The sequence below is a fragment of the Coregonus lavaretus genome (genome assembly GCF_964263955.1).
Source record: "Coregonus lavaretus genome assembly, contig: HAP1_SCAFFOLD_1788, whole genome shotgun sequence".
Classification (NCBI taxonomy): Eukaryota; Metazoa; Chordata; class Actinopteri; order Salmoniformes; family Salmonidae; genus Coregonus; species Coregonus lavaretus.
Window position 1 is genome coordinate 70,652 of NW_028160607.1, and position 22,987 is coordinate 93,638.

A 22,987-nucleotide genomic window follows, 5' to 3' on the forward strand; every position below is an offset into this window, starting at 1 on the left:
GACGATCGTGACACAGACTAAATAACATTATGTCAGTTCATCATCAAAGCAATCTTTTTTCAGTTGAATAATTCCATCAGTCTGCGCTGTGTGTTAATGTGTGTGTGTGTGTGTGTGTGTGTGTGTGTGTGTGTGTGTGTGTGTCTTGCGTTAATGCCGGGATAAAGCACAGACCTCATTCTCTGTCTTACTTCATAATTGATTGCTTGGCAACAAAGAGCAACCAGTGCTTACAAGTTCATTATGACTTTGGAAACTTCTGCGAGACTAATTTCAAAAGGTATACCACACCAACCATTTCTTTTGAATGTGAATTAGGACTTTTCTCAAGGCTCTTTATTCATTACATCAGCCATCTATTATAATTGATCCGTAAATCGTAATTATTTGGTGCACATTTATTACATTAGTTATGTCTAATAACAGGATATATCTTATCATAACATGAATACTTTTTGGCACGTTAATGCATTAGATCCTAAAAGGCCTTAATATAAAGCCTCTTACCTGCATCCAGATCAGTGGCCTATAGCCGTGCCACATACGTGTTTATCTCAGTGTTCTCAAAGACAGTGACAGGGTAGGGGTCAGCAGTGAACTCAGGAGCGTTATCATTGACATCTCCCACTGTTATCACCACATTAGCCTGGCAGTAACGCTGTCCTCCATCCTCCGCTTGCACCACCAGACTGTACACATCCCTCTCCTCGCGGTCCAACGGCAACAGGGTTTTCAGCTGGCCTTCAGAGAACACACAGCACAGACAACTACGTCTCTTAGAAGGCTCCACTCTTAGAACATTTACTAGTAACATTTGGTGAACAATTTTCAACAAGCATGATGATTATGTGTCTAACTCATATACAGTACCTGTGTCTGATTCAATGCTAAAGTAATCAGCTCCATCTCCAGAGAGAGTGTATGAGATCTGAGCGTTGGATTGGATGTCTGCATCAGTGGCAGAGACTCGCAGGACCAGCCTCCCTTCAGGAGTGTTCTCAGGGACTGTCTGGGCATAGAGAGCCTGTAGAGGAAGTCATGGACGTTACATGAAGTAAACAACTCTGTAAGAAACTCAACAAAATACATTGAAACTTTTGGACTTCGTATTACAAAGAACCTTCACAGGACTTCATATTACAAATAAACTTCACAGGACTTCATATTACAAAGAACCTTCACAGGACTTCATATTACAAATAAACTTCACAGGACTTCATATTACAAAGAACCTTCACAGGACTTCATATTACAAATAAACTTCATAGGACTTCATATTACATAGAAACTTCACAGGACTTCATATTACATAGAAACTTCACAGGACTTCATATTACAAAGAAACTTCACAGGACTTCATATTACATAGAAACTTCACAGGACTTCATATTACAAAGAAACTTAATAGGACTTCATATTACAAAGAAACTTCATATTACAAAGAACCTTCACAGGACTTCATATTACAAAGAACCTTCACAGGACTTCATATTACAAAGAAACTTCACAGGACTTCATATTACAAAGAAACTTCACAGGACTTCATATTACATAGAAACTTCACAGGACTTCATATTACATAGAAACTTCACAGGACTTCATATTACATAGAAACTTCATATTACAAAGAAACTTCATAGGACGTCATATTACTGTAGGCCATTTAGTTTAACAGTACTTTCACTCTGTTACAGTATGTTCTCTAAGTGTCTTTGTACTGCCCAACCCTTACCCTCTCACAGACAGGACTGTTGTCGTTTGCATCGAGGACACTGATCTCCACAGTGGCTGTGGTCACAGACGTTCCGTCGGTAGCAGTGACGTTCAGGAGGTAGCTGTCCCTCTCCTCCCTGTCCAGAGCTCTCCTCACCACCACCCTCCACTCCCCCTGAGAGTGCTCCAGGCCAAACTGAGCCCGTGGATCACCTCCTGGGAGAGGCAAAGGAAATATGACATTCAGGGTAACAAACAATCTTGCAAAAGTATCCAAAACTGATGTAAGCAACTGAAACATCCCTGTAAAATTCTGTAATTCAAAGACAATCTGTCCACTCAAGCCAGCCAGAGTACCTGTGATGAAACAGCAGATTGGCTTGTTGAGGTCTTCAGAGTCTCTGTCGGTGGTCCTCAGGACTGCTATGGCCCTGCTAGGAACGGGGATGTCCTCACTGACGCTGGCCCTGAACACCTCCTCCGTGAAGCGTATGGGATTGTCATTCACGTCCACCACTGTCACCTCCACTGTGGCAGTGGCATTCAGCCTCCCGTCATGCCCTCTGTACTGCTACTGAGTACCGGTCCTGCTGCTCCCGGTCCAGCTCCTTCAGTGTTGTGACCCACCCTGACTCTCCATCCACAGCAAATATCCCCAGGACCTCTACAGAGTTTTGGTACTGGTCCAGACTGTATGTAACCTGGCCGTTCACTCCTGAGTCTAGATCAGTAGCCCTCACCTGAATCACTGAGGTTCCTCTAGGTAGGTTCTCAACAACAAATGATCTGTAAGAGTCCGATTCAAACTGTGGACTGTTATCGTTGACGTCCTGTACCTGAATATGGAGGTGGGCAGTAGTAATCACGTCAATGCCCTCTAGGTCGCCCTGTGCCTGCAGAGTCAGCCGGTACCATTTAGTGTATTCAAAGTCAAGACGTTTGGCTAGTTTGAGCTTCCCTGTGTCTGTGTTGACAACGAAGACTTGGTCTTGGTTGCTCTCAGGGGTGCTGCCTTTAACAAGGTTGTATATCAAAGGCTGCTCACTCTCTTGGATGACATCAATCTCAGAACCTATAGGAAGGCCCTCACTGACTGACCATCTCTTCTGTAACTCAACTAGTTTTGGCACTGTCACCTCCTTGGGCAGTAGTCTGATGTATACTGGCACCACAGTTTGTTTAGGTGGATCTCCAGCGTCTTTAGCACTCACATAAAAGGAAAATAGGTCATTTTTATAAGTCGTAAAATTGTCTTTGGCGATTACATCACCATTGAGAGGATGTATGTCAAAACCTCCCACCTCAGATTCTACAGTGTAAGTGATGTCAGCATTGCTGCCTTCGTCTGCGTCCACAGCAGTAACTCTGACTATGATAGTTCCTTCAGCGACATCCCTGGGAATATTGGCTTTGTATTCTGCTGCCCTGAACTGAGGAGCGTTATCGTTAACATCCGTCAGGATCACGTTGACAGTGGTGAAGCCTAGCTTTCCCCCTCCATCTGTAGCCATCAGACTAATAGAGATTAGGCTACTGATTACATTCTCTCTGTCTAAGATTTCCACAGTAAAAATCTCCCCATTTTCATTGATAGTGAATTTATCCTTTGCGACGTCATTGACTATGTAATATGTCACCTTGCCATACACTCCTGTATCTTTATCGGTAGCTGTGACTTGAGTGACCAACGTGCCAACAGGGGAGTTCTCCAACAGCTCTATAACAGAGTCAGTGTGGGAGAAAGAGGGGCTGTGGAGGTTAGAAGTGATCACTCTGACCTGGACATTACATCCACTACTATAAAGCCCATCAGACACAGACACACTGAGGTTATACAGTGGCTCCATGTTCAGCTTGCGGTGGTTCGATATGACAATCTCTCCACTCCTTCCGTCTATGATGAAGCTGGAGTCCTCATTGCCAGAGAGTAGGGAGTACTCCAGGCGGTCAGTGTCTGACAGGTCAGCATCAGAGGTCCTCACACAGGCTACAAAATGACCCCTTTCGGCCAGCTGGCTGACCATAGCCTTATACAGATGCTGAGTGAAGACTGGTGGGTTGTCATTGATGTCTGTCACTGAGATGATGACTGGGACCTCACTGGACTGGGCAGGGACACCCCCATCCACAGCTCTGACCACCAACCTATGTTGTGGTCCCACCTCATAGTCTAACAGGCCAGATGTCATGATCACCCCACTGTCTTGGTCAATGGTGAAGTAATCTGAGGAGCCACCCCCCTCCTCCACTAACTGGTAAAACAGCACTTTGTTGTTGCCTGAGTCTGAGTCTATGGCAGACACCTGTAACACTGACGAGTCAATGTCAGCCGACTCAGACACACTAGCCTCATATAACCTCTCTTTGAAAGTCGGTGCATTATCATTGACGTCCTCCAAGATAATGTCAAGGAAAACTTCAGAGTGAGCCCCTGTAAGTGAGTCTGAGGCTCGGATGCTAAGTCTGTATGCTGGGTGGGTCTCGAAGTCCAACGGCTGTACAACATGGAAGACACCAGTGATGAAACTAATGGAGAACTGACCTAAAGGGTCTCCCTCAGAGATGCTATAGACAGTCCTTAGTCCCTCTGAGGCTTTGGCCTGGATCTTCACAATAGAGGTGTCTACTGGAACATCCTCTGGTATAACTATGTCATAGGAGGATTTCTCAAACACAGGCACGGCTTTGCTCACCACCGTCACCGCCACCTCCACTGTCGCTGAGAGAGATAGGTTCCCTCTGTCTTTAGCGATGACGCTGATCACAAACTTTTTGTCAACGTCTTTTGGGTGAATGGTCCTTTTGAGAGAGATTTCCCCTGAGGGGCTGATCTGAAAATATCCCCAGTCTTCTTTTAGCTGGTATTTGATCTCAGCATTCCTACCAGTGTCTTTATCCACTGTGGTTATCTGCCTGACAACTTGACCCACTGCTGAATCTATCTGCATCATTCTCATCTCTGAGGTGAATACGGACTGTAACATAGTTCACCATCTCCGCCATGTTGGTGGCCTGCACGGTCAGTCTGTATGAAGACACACTCTCATAGTCCAACAGCCTCTGAGTGACAACAACACCAGACGTTGGATTGATATCGAAGGCGTTGTTGACATTTCCCTCTCTGATCTGGTAGAGGACAGAAGAGTGACCGCAGGCAGAGACTAGAGTCACTAAGCTCCCTACAGGGGCTGTCTCACTGATAACAGCTGAGATCTCCTCCTCAGGGAACCTGGGCCTGGCGTTATCTGGCACAGTGACAGCTATACGTACTGTTGTCACCGCACTCAGTGGAGGCTCTCCTCTGTCTGACGCCTTTACAGCCAGCTCAAACTGACTCTTGTCATCACGATCAAGCTCCTTCGCCACTGTAATGGTCCCCAGGACTAGATCGATAGCAAACGAGTTGTCCTCGTTCCCTGTGAAGGGAAAACAGCAAAAGAGAAATTAGTAGCAGCATGGATTGTTATTCTACAGTCTGGTGTACTGTAGTTACTAATTAATAGTCAAAGACTAAAAAGTAATGGTACACAGAGTCATATTTTCAACAGTGTGGTAGGAACAGTACTGTACCTGACTCTATGATGTAGCTGATCTCTGCATTGCTTCCTCTGTCTCGGTCCTGAGCAGTAACTTGAAGTACAGCCGATCCCACAGCGGCTGACTCAAACACCTGGCCTGAGTACTGGGAGCTGGTGAACCAGGGGGTGTTATCATTGGTGTCCTCCACGTTAACTATCACTCTGACCAGGTTACGCTTTACAGGCACATCATCATCACGCACCTGGAAAACACATGGATCACAGGACTCATATAAAATACCATATATCTCACCTGGGTAGGTGCTACACTGTACAAGTTATTCCTACAGGCCTGTTTCTCAACCAAAACATCAACCAAGACATCCACACAGTGACACAGAAAGGCTTGTTTATCAGCTTGATTTGATCTGATTTGAAAGGCTTGTTTATCAGCTTGATCTGATTTGAAAGGCTTGTTTATCAGCTTGATTTGATCTGATTTGAAAGGCTTGTTTATCAGCTTGATTTGATCTGATTTGAAAGGCTTGTTTATCAGCTTGATCTGATTTGATAGGCTTGTTTATCAGCTTGATCTGATTTGAAAGGCTTGTTTATCAGTTTGATTTGCGTGTTATGAGTGATACATGACTCATTGTGCGTTCCAAATAATAGCACCCTCCTCCCTATATAGTGCACTATTTTTTGTGGGCCATGGTCAAAAGTAGTGCACTATAAAGGGAATAGCGTGCCATCTGGGACACAGATACGTTAGATACCTAGTGTTGTCTTACCATGACAGTGAGGGTGTGGCGGTAGATACCTAGTGTTGTCTTACCATGACAGTGAGGGTGTGGCGGTAGATACCTAGTGTTGTCTTACCATGACAGTGAGGGTGTGGCGGTAGATACCTAGTGTTGTCTTACCATGACAGTGAGGGTGTGGCGGTAGATACCTAGTGTTGTCTTACCATGACAGTGAGGGTGTGGCGGTAGATACCTAGTGTTGTCTTACCATGACAGTGAGGGTGTGTTTGTGCATGACCTCATGGTCCAGCGGTTCTGTGGTGTAGAGCTGTCCCGTTCCAGGGTCCAGCCTGAACCTCCTCTGGCTGAAGAGATCAGTGCTGCTCAGCAGAGTGAAGGATAGCTTGTTCCTCTGGTCTCTGTCTGTGGCACTGAGCTGCAGGATGCCTGTCTCTGGTGCTGTGTCCTCTGGGATGCTGACCTCATACTGGGGCTGAGAGAACTGGGGCCGGTGGTTGTTGGTGTCAATCACTGTGATGAACACCTAGAAAAATGAAGACAGAGGCTGTGTATTTGTTGCACCAATTTTCAACATACTTCAAATTGAAAAGAGGCTGTTTGTTTCAAAATGCATTTAGTTACAACAATATGCAAATCATGCATTGCTGTGTAAGTATTTGTTGCACCGATTTCCAACATCTTGCAAATTAACTTAACAGTAAGAGAGGGGGTTTCAAAGAGGGGGCTTATCATTGTGGCCCAGGTGGCACAAAATAATCAAAGGTCTGACTGCACGGAGATGCTTGGGAAAAATGGTTACAACGGGGGACCAGAGTGTTTGTGTCTCAGGTGAAGAGGGTGGATCTGATCTCCATCACCTAGGATTTAGTAGATTAATCAAATCTCACATTGTTGTCAATTTCTGCTCAAACTTGCATGCTTTCTCAATCAGCTGTAACTGTATGTGCACTCGTAAATCAGGTCCTTTCTTGAGTTGGGCTCTGGGATATAACAACCGTTGAGTATCTGATTTTATGGTGGATTGTGGAGGAGGGGGGTTGAGTGTGTTGGAGTATGTGAGTATGTGCGTGTGTGTTTGTCCGGCATCTGTTGTGGGGGGGTGGAGATGTTGGGGGGGGGTATGGGATGGACCACGGTAATTATTTGCTAGGATAATAATTGCTTGTCAATAAATTAAATGTAATACAATGGCAATCCGGGTTATATGTTAAAATCCCACGCATGAACTGCCGACATTATTACGCATATTAATTGATAATTATGGAAAATAAGATATGCAAGATATTTGAATAGATATATATTTTTAAATAGTTATATATAGAGGTGACAGCATTGGTGTCACGAACGTCAAGGTAAGGAGTAGACCAAAGCGCAGCGTTGAAGGTGAACATAATTATATTTATTACTGATCACACGATCAAAACGAAAAACGTGACGTCTATGGTTTCAACACAAACCAACACGAACAAGAAACCACAACACAAAGTGAAAAGCCAGACAGTTAAATATGGCTCCCAATCAGAGACAACCAGCTGACACTCGTTGCCTCTGATTGGGAGTCACTCAGGCCAACATAGATATACAAACATAGAATCACACACCCTGGCTCAACATAACATAGTCCCCAGAGCCAGGGCGTGACAGTACCCCCCCCCAAAGGCGCGGACTCCGACCGCGCCAAACAACCACAACAGGGGAGGGACCGGGTGGGCACTCCGCCTCGGCGGCGGATCCGGCTCCGGACATGACCCAGGCACGGGTTGTGCTGGACTGACGACGCGCACCCCTGGCTTGGTGCGTGGAGGAGGAACAGGCCTTACCAGGCTGACGACGCACACCGTAGGCTTGGTGCGTGGAGCAGGGACAGGCCGGACTGGGCTGACGAAGCACACCACTGACTTGGTGCGGGGAGCAGGAACGGGCCGAGCCGGGCTGACGAAGCGCACCACTGTCTTGGTGCGGGGTAAAGGAATGGGCCGGACCGGGCTGACGAAGCGCACCCCTGACTTGGTGCGGGGAGCAGGAATGAGCCGGACCGGGCTGACGACGCGCACCACAGACTTGGTGCGGAGAGCAGGAACGGGCCGGACAGGGCTGACGAACCGCACCACAAACTTGGTGCGGGGAGCAGGAATGGGCCGGACTGGGCTGGCGACGCGCACCACAGACTTGGTGCGGAGAGCAGGAACGGGCCGGACAGGGCTGACGAAACGCACCACAGACTTGGTGCGGGGAGCAGGAATGGGCCGGACTGGGCTGGCGACGCGCACCACAGACTTGGTGCGGAGAGCAGGAACGGGCCGGACTGGGCTGGCGACGCGCACCACAGACTTGGTGGGAGTGGCAGGAACAGGCCGGACCGTACTGGGAACACACACCACTGGCCCTACGTGGGGATCAGGAACAGGCCGGACCGGACTGGCAACACACGCCAGTACCTCTCGCCGTGCCTCTACAACCTCCTTCCCCCTGGTGACCAGTGACTCCCATAACCTGGCGTCCTCTTCTGCCAACCCGCTGGACCGCTCTATCGCGGCCTCCTGCTGCCCCGACGTCGTGAGCCCCCCCCTAAAATTTTTCTGGGGGTCTCTCCTCCCCGTGGGCCAGGCCTCCATCGTTCTCGCCAGACTCTCACCCCACTGCTCCAAAGTCCAACCTCTCTCCTCTTCTCTTGGCTTGGCCCAGTCGAGACTCCTACTCCACTGCTCCCAAGTCCATCCTCTCTCTTCTTCACGCTGCTTGGTCCTGTTATGGTGGTTTCTTCTGTCACGAACGTCAAGGTAAGGAGTAGACCAAGGCGCAGCGTTGAAGGTGAACATAATTATATTTATTACTGATCACACGATCAAAACGAAAAACGTGACGTCTATGGTTTCAACACAAACCAACACGAACAAGAAACCACAACACAAAGTGAAAAGCCAGACAATATGGCTCCCAATCAGAGACAACCAGCTGACACTCGTTGCCTCTGATTGGGAGTCACTCAGGCCAACATAGATATACAAACATAGAATCACACACCCTGGCTCAACATAACATAGTCCCCAGAGCCAGGGTGTGACAATTGGAAATGCTTTTGCCGGTTAATCTGCTTCTGTTTTGTGCGTGGCACTGTGTGCTGTTTTCGATGGATGGGTCCTGGCCTCTCGGGGCCCTAGGGATCCGGAGGGATGTGGGTGGGATGCCGATCACTGGGATGACGGCTCAACTTGGGATGGGGAGGGGCTTTAGCGGGGGAATTAGTGGAGAACAATTAGTAGCAATTGTCACTGGGATGACAATACTTAGTAGCAATGCAAATATCACGGTACAGCTATATGGACACTCAATCATTACGGTATTTTTTATTGGTAAATTTACAAACATATATAATGATAAATAGACTTCAAACTTGTATCTCATTATGGTGTATCGTGAAATAAGTATAGCCAGTTATAATTGTAATGGTTTAGCTGATAATAACAAAAGAAGAACAATATTTACATGGCTCAAAGAGAAGGAATATAATATCTATTGTTTACAGGAAACTCATTCAACAATTCTAGATGAAGTTGCGGGAAAAAAGGAATGGGGGGGCTAAATATACTTCTCCCATGGGCAAAGAAATTCAAAAGGGGTGATGATATTAATTAATAGTATTTTCAATCCCAATGTGCAAATTGTCCAAATAGATACGCAAGGAGGATGGATTATTTTAAATATGTTATTGGACAATAAACAGATATGGCTCATTAACATTTACGGACCAAATAATGATGATCCACACTTCTTTGACAATATATATAATAAATTATCAACCCTGCAAGCAATTCAAGACAATATTATTATGGTGGGGGATTATAATACTGTTTTAAATAGCTCAATGGACCGTAAAGGAAATCACACCACAAACAATCACCCACATGCTCTTAAGGAAATCGTGAATGTCATGGATACATTAGAACTAGTAGATATATGGAGGCTTAAATGTCCTGATCTAGTGAGATATACAGTGGGGAGAACAATTATTTGATACTCTGCCGATTTTTGCAGGTTTTCCTACTTACAAAGCATGTAGAGGTCTGTAATTGTTATCATAGGTACACTTCAACTGTGAGAGACGGAATCTAAAACAAAAATCCAGAAAATCACATTGTATGATTTTTAAGTAATTAATTTGCATTTTATTGCATGACATAAGTATTTGATCACCTACCAACCAGTAAGAATTCCAGCTCTCACAGACCTGTTAGTTTTTCTTTAAGAAGCCCTCCTGTTCTCCACTCATTACCTGTATTAACTGCACCTGTTTGAACTCGTTACCTGTATAAAAGACACCTGTCCACACACTCAATCAAACAGACTCCAACCTCTCCACAATGGCCAAGACCAGAGAGCTGTGTAAGGACATCAGGGATAAAATTGTTGACCTGCACAAGGCTGGGATGGGCTACAGGACAATAGGCAAGCAGCTTGGTGAGAAGGCAACAACTGTTGGCGCAATTATTAGAAAATGGAAGAAGTTCAAGATGACGGTCAATCACCCTCGGTCTGGGGCTCCATGCAAGATCTCACCTCGTGGGGCATCAATGATCATGAGGAAGGTGAGGGATCAGCCCAGAACTACACGGCAGGACCTGGTCAATGACCTGAAGAGAGCTGGGACCACAGTCTCAAAGAAAACCATTAGTAACACACTACGCCGTCATGGATTAAAATCCTGCAGCGCACGCAAGGTCCCCCTGCTCAAGCCAGCGCATGTCCAGGCCCGTCTGAAGTTTGCCAATGACCATCTGGATGATCCAGAGGAGGAATGGGAGAAGGTCATGTGGTCTGATGAGACAAAAATAGAGCTTTTTGGTCTAAACTCCACTTGCCGTGTTTGGAGGAAGAAGAAGGATGAGTACAACCCCAAGAACACCATCCCAACCGTGAAGCATGGAGGTGGAAACATCATTCTTTGGGGATGCTTTTCTGCAAAGGGGACAGGACGACTGCACCGTATTGAGGGGAGGATGGATGGGGCCATGTATCGCGAGATCTTGGCCAACAACCTCCTTCCCTCAGTAAGAGCATTGAAGATGGGTCGTGGCTGGGTCTTTCAGCATGACAACGACCCGAAACACACAGCCAGGGCAACTAAGGAGTGGCTCCGTAAGAATCATCTCAAGGTCCTGGAGTGGCCTAGCCAGTCTCCAGACCTGAACCCAATAGAAAATCTTTGGAGGGAGCTAAAAGTCTGTATTGCCCAGCGACAGCCCCAAAACCTGAAGGATCTGGAGAAGGTCTGTATGGAGGAGTGGGCCAAAATCCCTGCTGCAGTGTGTGCAAACCTGGTCAAGACCTACAGGAAACGTATGATCTCTGTAATTGCAGATTCCGTCTCTCACAGTTGAAGTGTACCTATGATAAAAATTACAGACCTCTACATGCTTTGTAAGTAGGAAAACCTGCAAAATCGGCAGTGTATCAAATACTTGTTGACATCAGTAACATGTTGAGCAGACTTAATACACATGTTATACATCAGTAACATGTTGAGCAGACTTAATACACATGTTATACATCAGTAACATGTTGAGCAGACTTAATACACATGTTATACATCAGTAGCATGTTGAGCAGACTTAATACACGTTATACATCAGTAACATGTTGAGCAGACTTAATACACATGTTATACATCAGTAACATGTTGAGCAGACTTAATACACATGTTATACATCAGTAACATGTTGAGCAGACTTAATACACGTTATACATCAGTAACATGTTGAGCAGACTTAATACACATGTTATACATCAGTAACATGTTGAGCAGACTTAATACACATGTTATACATCAGTAACATGTTGAGCAGACTTAATACACATGTTATACATCAGTAACATGTTGAGCAGACTTAATAAACATGTTATACATCAGTAACATGTTGAGCAGACTTACTACACATGTTATACATCAGTAACATGTTGAGCAGACTTAATACACATGTTATACATCAGTAACATGTTGAGCAGACTTAATACACATGTTATACATCAGTAACATGTTGAGCAGACTTAATACACATGTTATACATCAGTAGCATGTTGAGCAGACTTAATACACACGTTATACATCAGTAACATGTTGAGCAGACTTAATACACATGTTATACATCAGTAACATGTTGAGCAGACTTAATACACATGTTATACATCAGTAGCATGTTGAGCAGACTTAATACACACGTTATACATCAGTAACATGTTGAGCAGACTTAATACACATGTTATACATCAGTAACATGTTGAGCAGACTTAATACACATGTTATACATCAGTAACATGTTGAGCAGACTTAATACACATGTTATACATCAGTAGCATGTTGAGCAGACTTAATACACGTTATACATCAGTAACATGTTGAGCAGACTTAATACATGTTATACATCAGTAACATGTTGAGCAGACTTAATACACATGTTATACATCAGTAGCATGTTGAGCAGACTTAATACACACGTTATACATCAGTAACATGTTGAGCAGACTTAATACACATGTTATACATCAGTAACATGTTGAGCAGACTTAATACACATGTTATACATCAGTAGCATGTTGAGCAGACTAAATACACACGTTATACATCAGTAACATTTTGAGCAGACTTAATACACATGTTATACATCAGTAACATGTTGAGCAGACTTAATACACATGTTATACATCAGTAACATGTTGAGCAGACTTAATACACATGTTATACATCAGTAGCATGTTGAGCAGACTTAATACACGTTATACATCAGTAACATGTTGAGCAGACTTAATACATGTTATACATCAGTAACATGTTGAGCAGACTTAATACACATGTTATACATCAGTAGCATGTTGAGCAGACTTAATACACGTTATACATCAGTAACATGTTGAGCAGACTTAATACACATGTTATACATCAGTAACATGTTGAGCAGACTTAATACACGTATACATCAGTAACATGTTGAGCAGACTTAATACACATGTTATACATCAGTAACATGTTGAGCAGACTTAATACACATGTTATACATCAGTAACATGTTGAGCAGACTTAATACACGTTATACATCAGTAACATGTTGAGCAGACTTAATACACATGTTATACATCAGTAACATGTTGAGCAGACTTAATACACATGTTATACATCAGTAACATGTTGAGCAGACTTAATACACATGTTATACATCAGTAACATGTTGAGCAGACTTAATACACATGTTATACATCAGTAACATGTTGAGCAGACTTAATACACATGTTATACATCAGTAACATGTTGAGCAGACTTAATACACATGTTATACATCAGTAACATGTTGAGCAGACTTAATACACATGTTATACATCAGTAGCATGTTGAGCAGACTTAATACACACGTTATACATCAGTAACATGTTGAGCAGACTTAATACACATGTTATACATCAGTAACATGTTGAGCAGACTTAATACACATGTTATACATCAGTAACATGTTGAGCAGACTTAATACACATGTTATACATCAGTAGCATGTTGAGCAGACTTAATACACGTTATACATCAGTAACATGTTGAGCAGACTTAATACATGTTATAAATCAGTAACATGTTGAGCAGACTTAATACACATGTTATACATCAGTAGCATGTTGAGCAGACTTAATACACACGTTATACATCAGTAACATGTTGAGCAGACTTAATACACATGTTATACATCAGTAACATGTTGAGCAGACTTAATACACATGTTATACATCAGTAACATGTTGAGCAGACTTAATACACATGTTATACATCAGTAGCATGTTGAGCAGACTTAATACACGTTATACATCAGTAACATGTTGAGCAGACTTAATACATGTTATACATCAGTAACATGTTGAGCAGACTTAATACACATGTTATACATCAGTAGCATGTTGAGCAGACTTAATACACACGTTATACATCAGTAACATGTTGAGCAGACTTAATACACATGTTATACATCAGTAACATGTTGAGCAGACTTAATACACATGTTATACATCAGTAGCATGTTGAGCAGACTTAATACACACGTTATACATCAGTAACATGTTGAGCAGACTTAATACACATGTTATACATCAGTAACATGTTGAGCAGACTTAATACACATGTTATACATCAGTAACATGTTGAGCAGACTTAATACACATGTTATACATCAGTAGCATGTTGAGCAGACTTAATACACGTTATACATCAGTAACATGTTGAGCAGACTTAATACATGTTATACATCAGTAACATGTTGAGCAGACTTAATACACATGTTATACATCAGTAGCATGTTGAGCAGACTTAATACACGTTATACATCAGTAACATGTTGAGCAGACTTAATACACATGTTATACATCAGTAACATGTTGAGCAGACTTAATACACGTTATACATCAGTAACATGTTGAGCAGACTTAATACACATGTTATACATCAGTAACATGTTGAGCAGACTTAATACACATGTTATACATCAGTAACATGTTGAGCAGACTTAATACACGTTATACATCAGTAACATGTTGAGCAGACTTAATACACATGTTATACATCAGTAACATGTTGAGCAGACTTAATACACATGTTATACATCAGTAACATGTTGAGCAGACTTAATACACATGTTATACATCAGTAACATGTTGAGCAGACTTAATACACATGTTATACATCAGTAGCATGTTGAGCAGACTTACTGCATGTCTTTAACTAGTTCATATTTAAGCACAATGTTTGAAGCAGCAGGCTGGTGTTGAATGGATATATAGATATGATAGATGTTTTAATACATCTCATTGTTAAACAGATGTAATACCACAGTAGCTACTACAACAAGCTGTACAGACTTACTGTAAGGATGTCATTCTGTCCTGCCGAGACGACCTCTCTGGAGAACACATGGCCAGTTTTGGGTTCGATGAAGTACCTCCCCTGCTCGTCTCCCCCCTCGATGCTGTAAGAGACCTCAGCGTTGGGGCCCGTGTCTCTGTCAGAGGCGATCACTCTGTAGATGGGCTCTATCTTAGCAACCCCCCTCCTCTCTGTTGGTCTTTCCCTCTCTGACCTGTCCCTGTCCCTCTCTGGGAGCTGGACCTTATAGATCTTCTCCAGGAACTGTGGGGTGTTGTCATTCTCATCCTGCACCCTCACCACCACCCGGACAGCGGTGGACCTGGCTGGGACGCCTTTGTCTGTTACTGTGATCTGGGTGTGGGGGAGGAGGGGAGGGGTCATGCAAGCATTAGGTGTCACTTTTACAGTATGTTAGATATTCATATTTTGATTAATTGGACATTGATTTCCAATAGGATTACACTACATATAAAAGATGTTCACCTCCAGCGTATCTCCCTCTTGCTGCTCTCTGTCCAGTTTTCTGGAAGTGGTTGTCACCAAACCTGTCAGGACAGACATCAAACACAGACTGTATTAATACAGTCATGATCTACATGTAAGATACTCCTGTGTTCTTGCAAAACTCCCATTTGCATCACTGACAATGTGAGTTAACGTTATTCAAAGCAAATAAACATGGGTATGTTTCAGAGGCATACTGTAGAATGTTTCTGTTTTGTACTCAGTACATGTAGCTCCACCCAGCCCTGAGGAGCTGGAATAGACCATCAGGCATGTTCTACTTTATATATGGTCCTTAAACACTAGGCCATAAACACAGGTTTTTTTTTACACAAATTCATGCACATAAACCCAAAGAAATTAACCACTTCCATTACAACCAGTTTGTGCCATCTTCTGAGGAAAGGAAAACGGTTCTGTTTCCCAAGACTTAACGGGATGCTTGTTAGGTTGAATGTGGAGGCTCCTTGCCCATTGAAACCACATAAAAGATGGCTGTTTTGTGTGCTATGTATGATTAGCAGGGGGAAAAAATACATTTTGTAACCCAAGCCTGTTGATAGCATAGCATTATGTTAGTTATTACATTTTAGCAGACGCTCTTATCCAGAGCGACTTATAGTTTGTGAGTGCATACATTTTCATACTGGCCCCCCGTGGGAATCGAACCCACAACCCTGGTGTTGCAAACGCCATGCTCTACCAACTGAGCTACACAGGTTATGGAGGGGGAAAGTCCACAACAACATAGGGCTGGGAAGGTTCTTGATTACTACTTGACTTAACAATGAAGTAATTAAATAATGACATAATGGAAGTAACTCATTCTTCTCAACAGTTATAGTATAAAATAAATAAGCCAAGAGGGAAAATATATTCTAATACTGTAGCTAAGGATAGGCCCCGTGTAGCTCAGTTGGTAGAGCATGGCGTTTGCAACGCCAGGGTTGTGGGTTCGATTCCCACGGGGGGCCAGTATGAAAAATGTATGTACTCACTAACTGTAAGTCGCTAAATGACTAAAATGTAAATGTAACAAATGTAACCTATGATAGGTCTACAGACTACAGTAGGACTGTCTGGAAGTTGTTAGAGGAGGTATCCATTTCCTGCTTGGCTGGATCTGTTCTCCACAGGGTCTTTCTTTGTAAAAATGCTGACATTGTTCTCTTCAGAACAAAAACTTTGGTAGCTAAAACCTGATACAGTTTGCGTCCCAAATAGCACCCTATTACCTACATAGTGCACTCCTTTTGATCAGAGCCCTGGTCCAAAGTAAGTGCACTATATAGGGAATAGGGTGCCATTGGGGACGCTCCCACTGGCTGTGTGTGCAGTGGTATGAAATTGATTGATTTACAGTGAAACCCTGTTGGCTGGGGGCACAAGGGCTTTCTCATGGGCAGTAAACCCTGTTGGCTGGGTGCACAAGGGCTTTCGCATGGGCAGTAAACCCTGTTGTCTGGGTGCACAAGGGCTTTCTCATGGGCAGTAAACCCTGTTGGCTGGGTGCACAAGGGCTTTCTCATGGGCAGTAAACCCTGTTGTCTGGGTGCACAAGGGCTTTCTCATGGGCAGTAAACCCTGTTGGCTGGGTGCACAAGGGCTTTCTCATGGGCAGTAAACCTTGTTGTCTGGGTGCACAAGGGCTTTCTCATGGGAACAACAGAAAGTAGTGTAGTGTTAGAAATAAACTAAATGACATGTTGTGGCCATCAAGCTCTAGCCTTGTCCCAGATCTGTATTTGCATTAGCCAAGTCCTCTGACTGTTTCATGACATAACAAGGAGTTGGCTAAACAAGCACATACAGATCTGGGACCAGGCTCACCCAGCTGACACTGACATGAAACACAGAGATATATGCTAGACAGACAGCAACACTGTCTCTACAATGGACTAACAATGTTAGATTTACTTTACAGGGAGTGCTTGCCATAAAACTTTGCATAACAGGAGCGCTTCCATGAGAAAAGTTCGTACTGAGTGTGATGTCTATGCAAACTGAAAATGTTCATGTTTAAATTAGCCTACTGTGAATAAATATTCAGGGATGTTGCGCTTGTTATGACATCAAATGGTTTACAGTATAATGAAAAGTACAACACTTTGGCTAAAATCAGTTAAACATGATGACGCAATAATATAGGACAGTCCCACACAAAGCTCAGTCTGTAACAATACAAAGCATAAATATTAACAAATAGTGTTTAGGATCTCACCAGTCTGGTGGTCGATGCTGAAGAATCCCTGTGGGTTCCCGCTGGTTATCTTATAGTAGACCTGGTCACTGTTTCCAGAGTCAGGGTCCACAGCCTCCACCTGGATAACAGAAGAGAAGAGAACATTCAGCAACTCTTGGAGGACAGTGGAAGTTTATAAAAGTGCTTCTTTAAAAGTATGTCTAGAAGTATGGACCTGGATAACAGATACATCATTGGGGGAATTCTCCATGACATCAGGGTAATAGACAGGCTCGGAGGTCTGTGGCGCGTTGTCGTTGACATCTTCAACCTGAATAATAAATAATCATACATTTGATTTGTAACACGGATGTCATTGAAAAACAATTGCAAAGTGCTACAGTGTGTGCATTAAGATAAATACACAAGAGGGACATAGACAAAAAAGAACACAATTCAACAATAAATTAACCTCAATGTAGACCTCCATAAATGACGACTGAGGCACCACAGCTAGGTCGGTGCCATAGATAGTCAGCCAGTAACGATTGGTGGTCTCATGGTCTAAAAGCTCCTGTGTCTGTATGACACCTGTGAGGAGAAAGAGAAGATGCATTTTTCATGTCAGTCACAGTTTGGGCTGAGCTTCCACTGAGCAAGGCATCACTGGGAACTCTGGTCTCTCACATGGCTCGAGATCCCAGCTCTCTGCTCTCTACTTTACATAGCAAACGTTACAAGCTGAAAGTCCAGACATAAGTCAAAAACATCATTGAAAATGCAAAGTAAGTTCACGAATAACCAGGTTTTAAATACCTCAGTGATAAAGGGTTGTGTTGGCCTAAAGGGACAAATGTTTTGGCCAAACAAGAAAATATATGAAGACCATTATTGCATCCACCTGGTTACAACATGCAATATATAGTACATTTCAATGCTATAGCAGGGTTAGGGTTAAAGGTGATAATTTTTTTATGGGAAAATCATTTTAAAAAGAAGGAATCTCTTACCACTCTCTTCATCTATGTTGAATACTCCGAGGCCTGATCCGTCCCTTATAGAATACTGTATTTTTCCATCTCTACCTTGGTCATTGTCCTGTGCTGTAACTGTCATTATAGTTGTGCCAATAGGAGCATCTTCTCTCACACTTCCCTTATCCACAAAAGAGGCAAACTGAGGCTGGTGCAGATTCTCATCCACATCTACTATGGAGATTTCAATAAAACAGGTGCAGGACAACGACTCAGGTTTCCCTTTATCCTTGGCTCTGGCAGTCAGGTTATACACCGGTCTCCTCTCAAAGTCCAGGGTCCTTAAAATACGAACAGCACCGTTTGTTTTATCAACATCAAAGTCTCCATCTCCATCGTCCAGCAGGCTGAAATGGACCTGTCCAGACTGACCTTGGTCAGGGTCATGGGCCTGTAGCCAGACCACCACCGCCCCTACCGGGAGATCCTCCCGCACCTTCACGCGCTGGTGGAGGGGGAAAAAACCTAGGAGGGTTGTCATTGACATCCTCTAACACTACCTTCAGAGATACTGTAGAAATCATCTGAGGTTCATCAACTGCCTGATCACAGGCCACAACTTTTAGGATAATTGTTGGGTGGAGCTCCCGGTCCAATGGACTTTTAACCTTCACCACTCCCGTCTGGTCATCTATGACAAAGTGATCGGACTCAGCCATCAATGAATACCTGATGATTCCGTTGGCCCCTGAATCTTTATCTGTGGCATCAACCTGAATGACCGCTGTTCCTACGTCTGTATCCTCCCTTATCGATACAGAGTAGCTATTCTGGAGGAAGTTTGGGCTGTTGTCATTTCAATCCAAGACATTGATCTGTAAGACATGTGATGCTGACCGCTGTGGTATTCCCAGATCATACACAGTGATGTTGAGAGTATATTGATCCGTTATTTCTCTGTCTAACGGCTCCATAATCTTTAGCCAACCAGTGTCCATTTCAAACATGAAACAACTTTCAACATCTCCTCCAGATATAACAAACATCAATGTTCCACTGAAGCCACTGTCTGAGTCTATGGCACTTAGATGAGCTATCCTCATTCCAACTGGTAGGTCCTCTTTAACCTCAATGACATTAGGAGTAGAGTCCACAAAGCGGGGAGAATAATTATTGATTGAATGAATGTCCTCAAAATGATCTTCACTCTCCCTTTGAGATTGGAGCTTGGTGCCAAGAAGCAGCTTCTCAGCCAGACGCCCAACCAGTCCTGTATCGACTCAATGTTCGAAGACGGCTCCTGAACCAGACAGGACTGTGATGTTCACAAACATTGGCTTACTTGATGTCTCACCATCGTTGGCACTAATTTGTAAGGAGTGAAAGGTCAACCTTGCAGCCTCACCATCATGTAAAGGCTATTTTAGTGATAACACCCCAGTGTCTGGTGTCAACTCAAAAAGACCAAGGTGGTTACCATCTATGATTACATACTGAACCACTTCCATGTCGTCTGCATCGATAGCAGACACTGCGGCTATCTGCTCACCAACCCTGTAGTATCTTGGTAAGCTCACTTCACAGTCAACCTTCTCAAACAAGGGCTCATTGTCATTGAGGTTGTTGAGTGTAATAGAAACTGGAGTCTCCACTTCACGGCAGAAAGGAGAGCCCCAATCTGAAGCTCTGACTCTGAGGTTGTAAACCCTTGGCATCCTCTCATAGTCCAATTCCCTGGCAGTGCTGATGACACCTGTGAAGTAATCTATGGTGAAAGGCTGTGGTTGGTTTACATTGGCGATGGTGTAAGTAACGTAACCATTCTCTCCTTCATCCATGTCGCTAGCACTGACCGTGAGGATGCTGGTCCCCACTGGCACATTTTCATTGACATTGCCTTTGTAGGACTGTTGCTGAAAAACTGGTGCGTTATTATTCACATCAATCACATTGATGACCACCCTGGTTGATGCTTGTTCTTGGTTAATAATCACCTCAAAGTCATACTTGCTGGCACGGTCGGCTTGGATAGCTGCAGTTGTTGTGATCAAGCCTGTGTTTGAATTAATAGTGAAAGGATTGGTGTTCTGTTGGATCCTGGGGTATTTTAAGGAGTATTTTAACATGGGGTGATTTGGCATAGCTCTCACCATTACAACAGAAGTGTTGGGCGGGGCAAATTCTGTCAGGTTGACTCTGTAAATGCTTTTTTCAAATGTAGGAGCCCTTACATCAACACGTGGGGATCTCACTCTAATGACTTCAGCTGAGGAGAACGGTGGTGGGCTACCTTTATCCTTGGCCTGTAGTGTAAGATTGAATCCAAAGTGACAACTATCCCAGTCCACATCCTTAATGGCTTTGACCCTGTATTCTTTTCCACCAGGGCTGGTTCTCACTGCCCTAAACTGCTGGAGTGGGTCCCCAGCTACTATACTCAGTGATGCTATCTCACCATTAGGCCCTTGATCATTGTCTTCCACGGTTACTAGAGCGTACGTAGGGTCCGTGTCTGTGTCTGATGGAGCTAAGGGAACAGCTGTGAGGATGGGAGCGTGCTCATTGGCCTGCAGTACCCTGACCATCAGCATGGCTGTGCTGCTGAAGCCACTGCTCCCATAGAGTTTCATTCCCCGATCTACCGCCAAGACATCCATCTCAAACAGCCTCCGGTCAGCATGATCCAGTTTGGCCATCAGAGTAATCACCCCACTGGTGGGATGAATGGCAAACATATCGGTGTGTTCTCCTTCCAAGCTGAAATAGTACTCTCCATTTGTGCCGATGTCGGCATCGGTGGCGGTAACTCTCACGATGCTGGTTCTGATGGCAGCGTTTTCAGGCACGGAGACTGAGTAGGAGGTTGGTGAGAAAAGAGGCCGGAGATCGTTGGTGTCCAGAACTCGCACTTGAACTCTTGTTTGAGCGACAGCGTTGGTGCTCCATTTCAGTGCTTTGACTCTCAGTGAGTAGTGCTCCTTCACTTCCCTGTTGAGTATAGCAGAGCTGCCTCCTTTGGTCCTAATTCGCAGGAAACTGAAGTCTCCCAGTACATACTCTTCAGCCTTGAATAAAGCCTCTCCATCTCCAGATTCTATTTTGTATTGAATGTCCCAGGATGGGTCTGTGATGTATATTCCCATTTTAATGGGGCATTCTACATAGCTTTTGGCAGCTGAGTTTTCATATATAGTGGTATTGTATAGTGTTTGTGTAAATTGAAATGGTGATGTCTGCTGTCCAGGTATTCCTGAGCAACTCCATAAGATCTGCATAATAACAATTGCTGTGAAGAGCTTTCCCATGTTGGCACCATACATCAGCATAGCTCCTAAAAAAATGTAATAATCAAAGACTGAAGTGTGAATAAATTGCAGTTGGATGTATGTTTTGAGAACTACTATGCTTAGGTATGCAGCCAATTTAAACAAAATCCCAAAATCCAATTAAACATTTCAAGAGTATCTTAAATAAATCCCACGGCCCACTGTAAGTCGCTCTGGATAAGATCCGTCTGCTAAATGACAAAAATGTCCAAATGTAGGATGAAAGAGCACACACACACACACACACACGCAGGCACTCTAACAGGCATAAAACAAGTCAACTATATAAAACAAGTCAACTATATAAAACAAGTCAACTATAATTGTCCTGTTACAAGCTACACTTGAGAGGGATAATACAAGTAGCCTACTGTAAATGATTGTCAATAGACTTATTCAATTAATTCACTTCTCAAGTAAGATTTTTAAGCAAATGCATGTTGGGTAGCCTAAAGCCTTAATTTATAACAGAACAGAATATGCAAATTAACATAAATACTTTGAAAACGATTGCAGGGTAATTAGCCTACAGACAGCCCTACATGGAAACTCACCTTCTCACAACTTTCTGCTACTCAATTAGTTGCGATCATTCCTTGATCTCTGTCAGTCCACTCCCAAAACAAGACGAATTTGAACAGGGATACTGCAAAGGGAATTCATCTGAAGTCATGTTTTATCCTTTAATATCCAAAGGACGATTGTATTTCGAAGTCGTTTGTGAGTCAGAGATTACAGCCCAACTGTTTGCTCCTCACTCCGAATGAGGCGCTCGAGAGCAGCAGCACAGTGTGGATACAGTACGCGCGCACTGCAAGAAGTGATGTAATCAAGCTCGAGCGCTCGTTCCTGGCTGAAAAAATTCTGACACCAGTGAGGGTAATAAGAATGCCAGACAATGGATGGAGTTGGCAATACAAGCACTTTTGAAAATGAAATATTGCCTGCCACCCACCTATGAGCTTGCACTGGTCATTGTTATCGAGCAAACTCAAGCTATTTGGTATTTACAGACGGCAGTCAGGTTCGACTTTCCTTTCCTTTGTATTTTATCGGTGTCAAGGCGACCAACAGACACCCATATTGTGTTTTTGCATAAAAAATACCCACAAA

The 22,987-nt window shown here is 43.7% G+C and overlaps 1 protein-coding gene across 1 annotated transcript in view; it reads right to left on the reverse strand.

The window, feature by feature from the left end:
• Positions 1-21,853, reverse strand: part of LOC311121630 (protocadherin Fat 1-like) — a gene marked incomplete at both ends in the record, with an annotated part of 33,221 nt that extends 11,368 nt beyond the window's left edge. The window contains 18 exon segments of the mRNA XM_084196092.1: positions 546-741; positions 871-1,024; positions 1,733-1,929; positions 2,071-2,279; positions 2,281-4,655; positions 4,705-5,129; positions 5,284-5,494; positions 6,243-6,518; positions 14,886-15,239; positions 15,372-15,433; positions 17,614-17,713; positions 17,810-17,905; positions 18,047-18,165; positions 18,585-19,059; positions 19,061-19,405; positions 19,409-19,828; positions 19,832-19,966; positions 19,970-21,853. Coding sequence (XP_084052218.1) covers positions 546-741; positions 871-1,024; positions 1,733-1,929; positions 2,071-2,279; positions 2,281-4,655; positions 4,705-5,129; positions 5,284-5,494; positions 6,243-6,518; positions 14,886-15,239; positions 15,372-15,433; positions 17,614-17,713; positions 17,810-17,905; positions 18,047-18,165; positions 18,585-19,059; positions 19,061-19,405; positions 19,409-19,828; positions 19,832-19,966; positions 19,970-21,853 — 8,033 coding nt within the window.
• Positions 21,854-22,987: the final 1,134 nt, after the last annotated feature.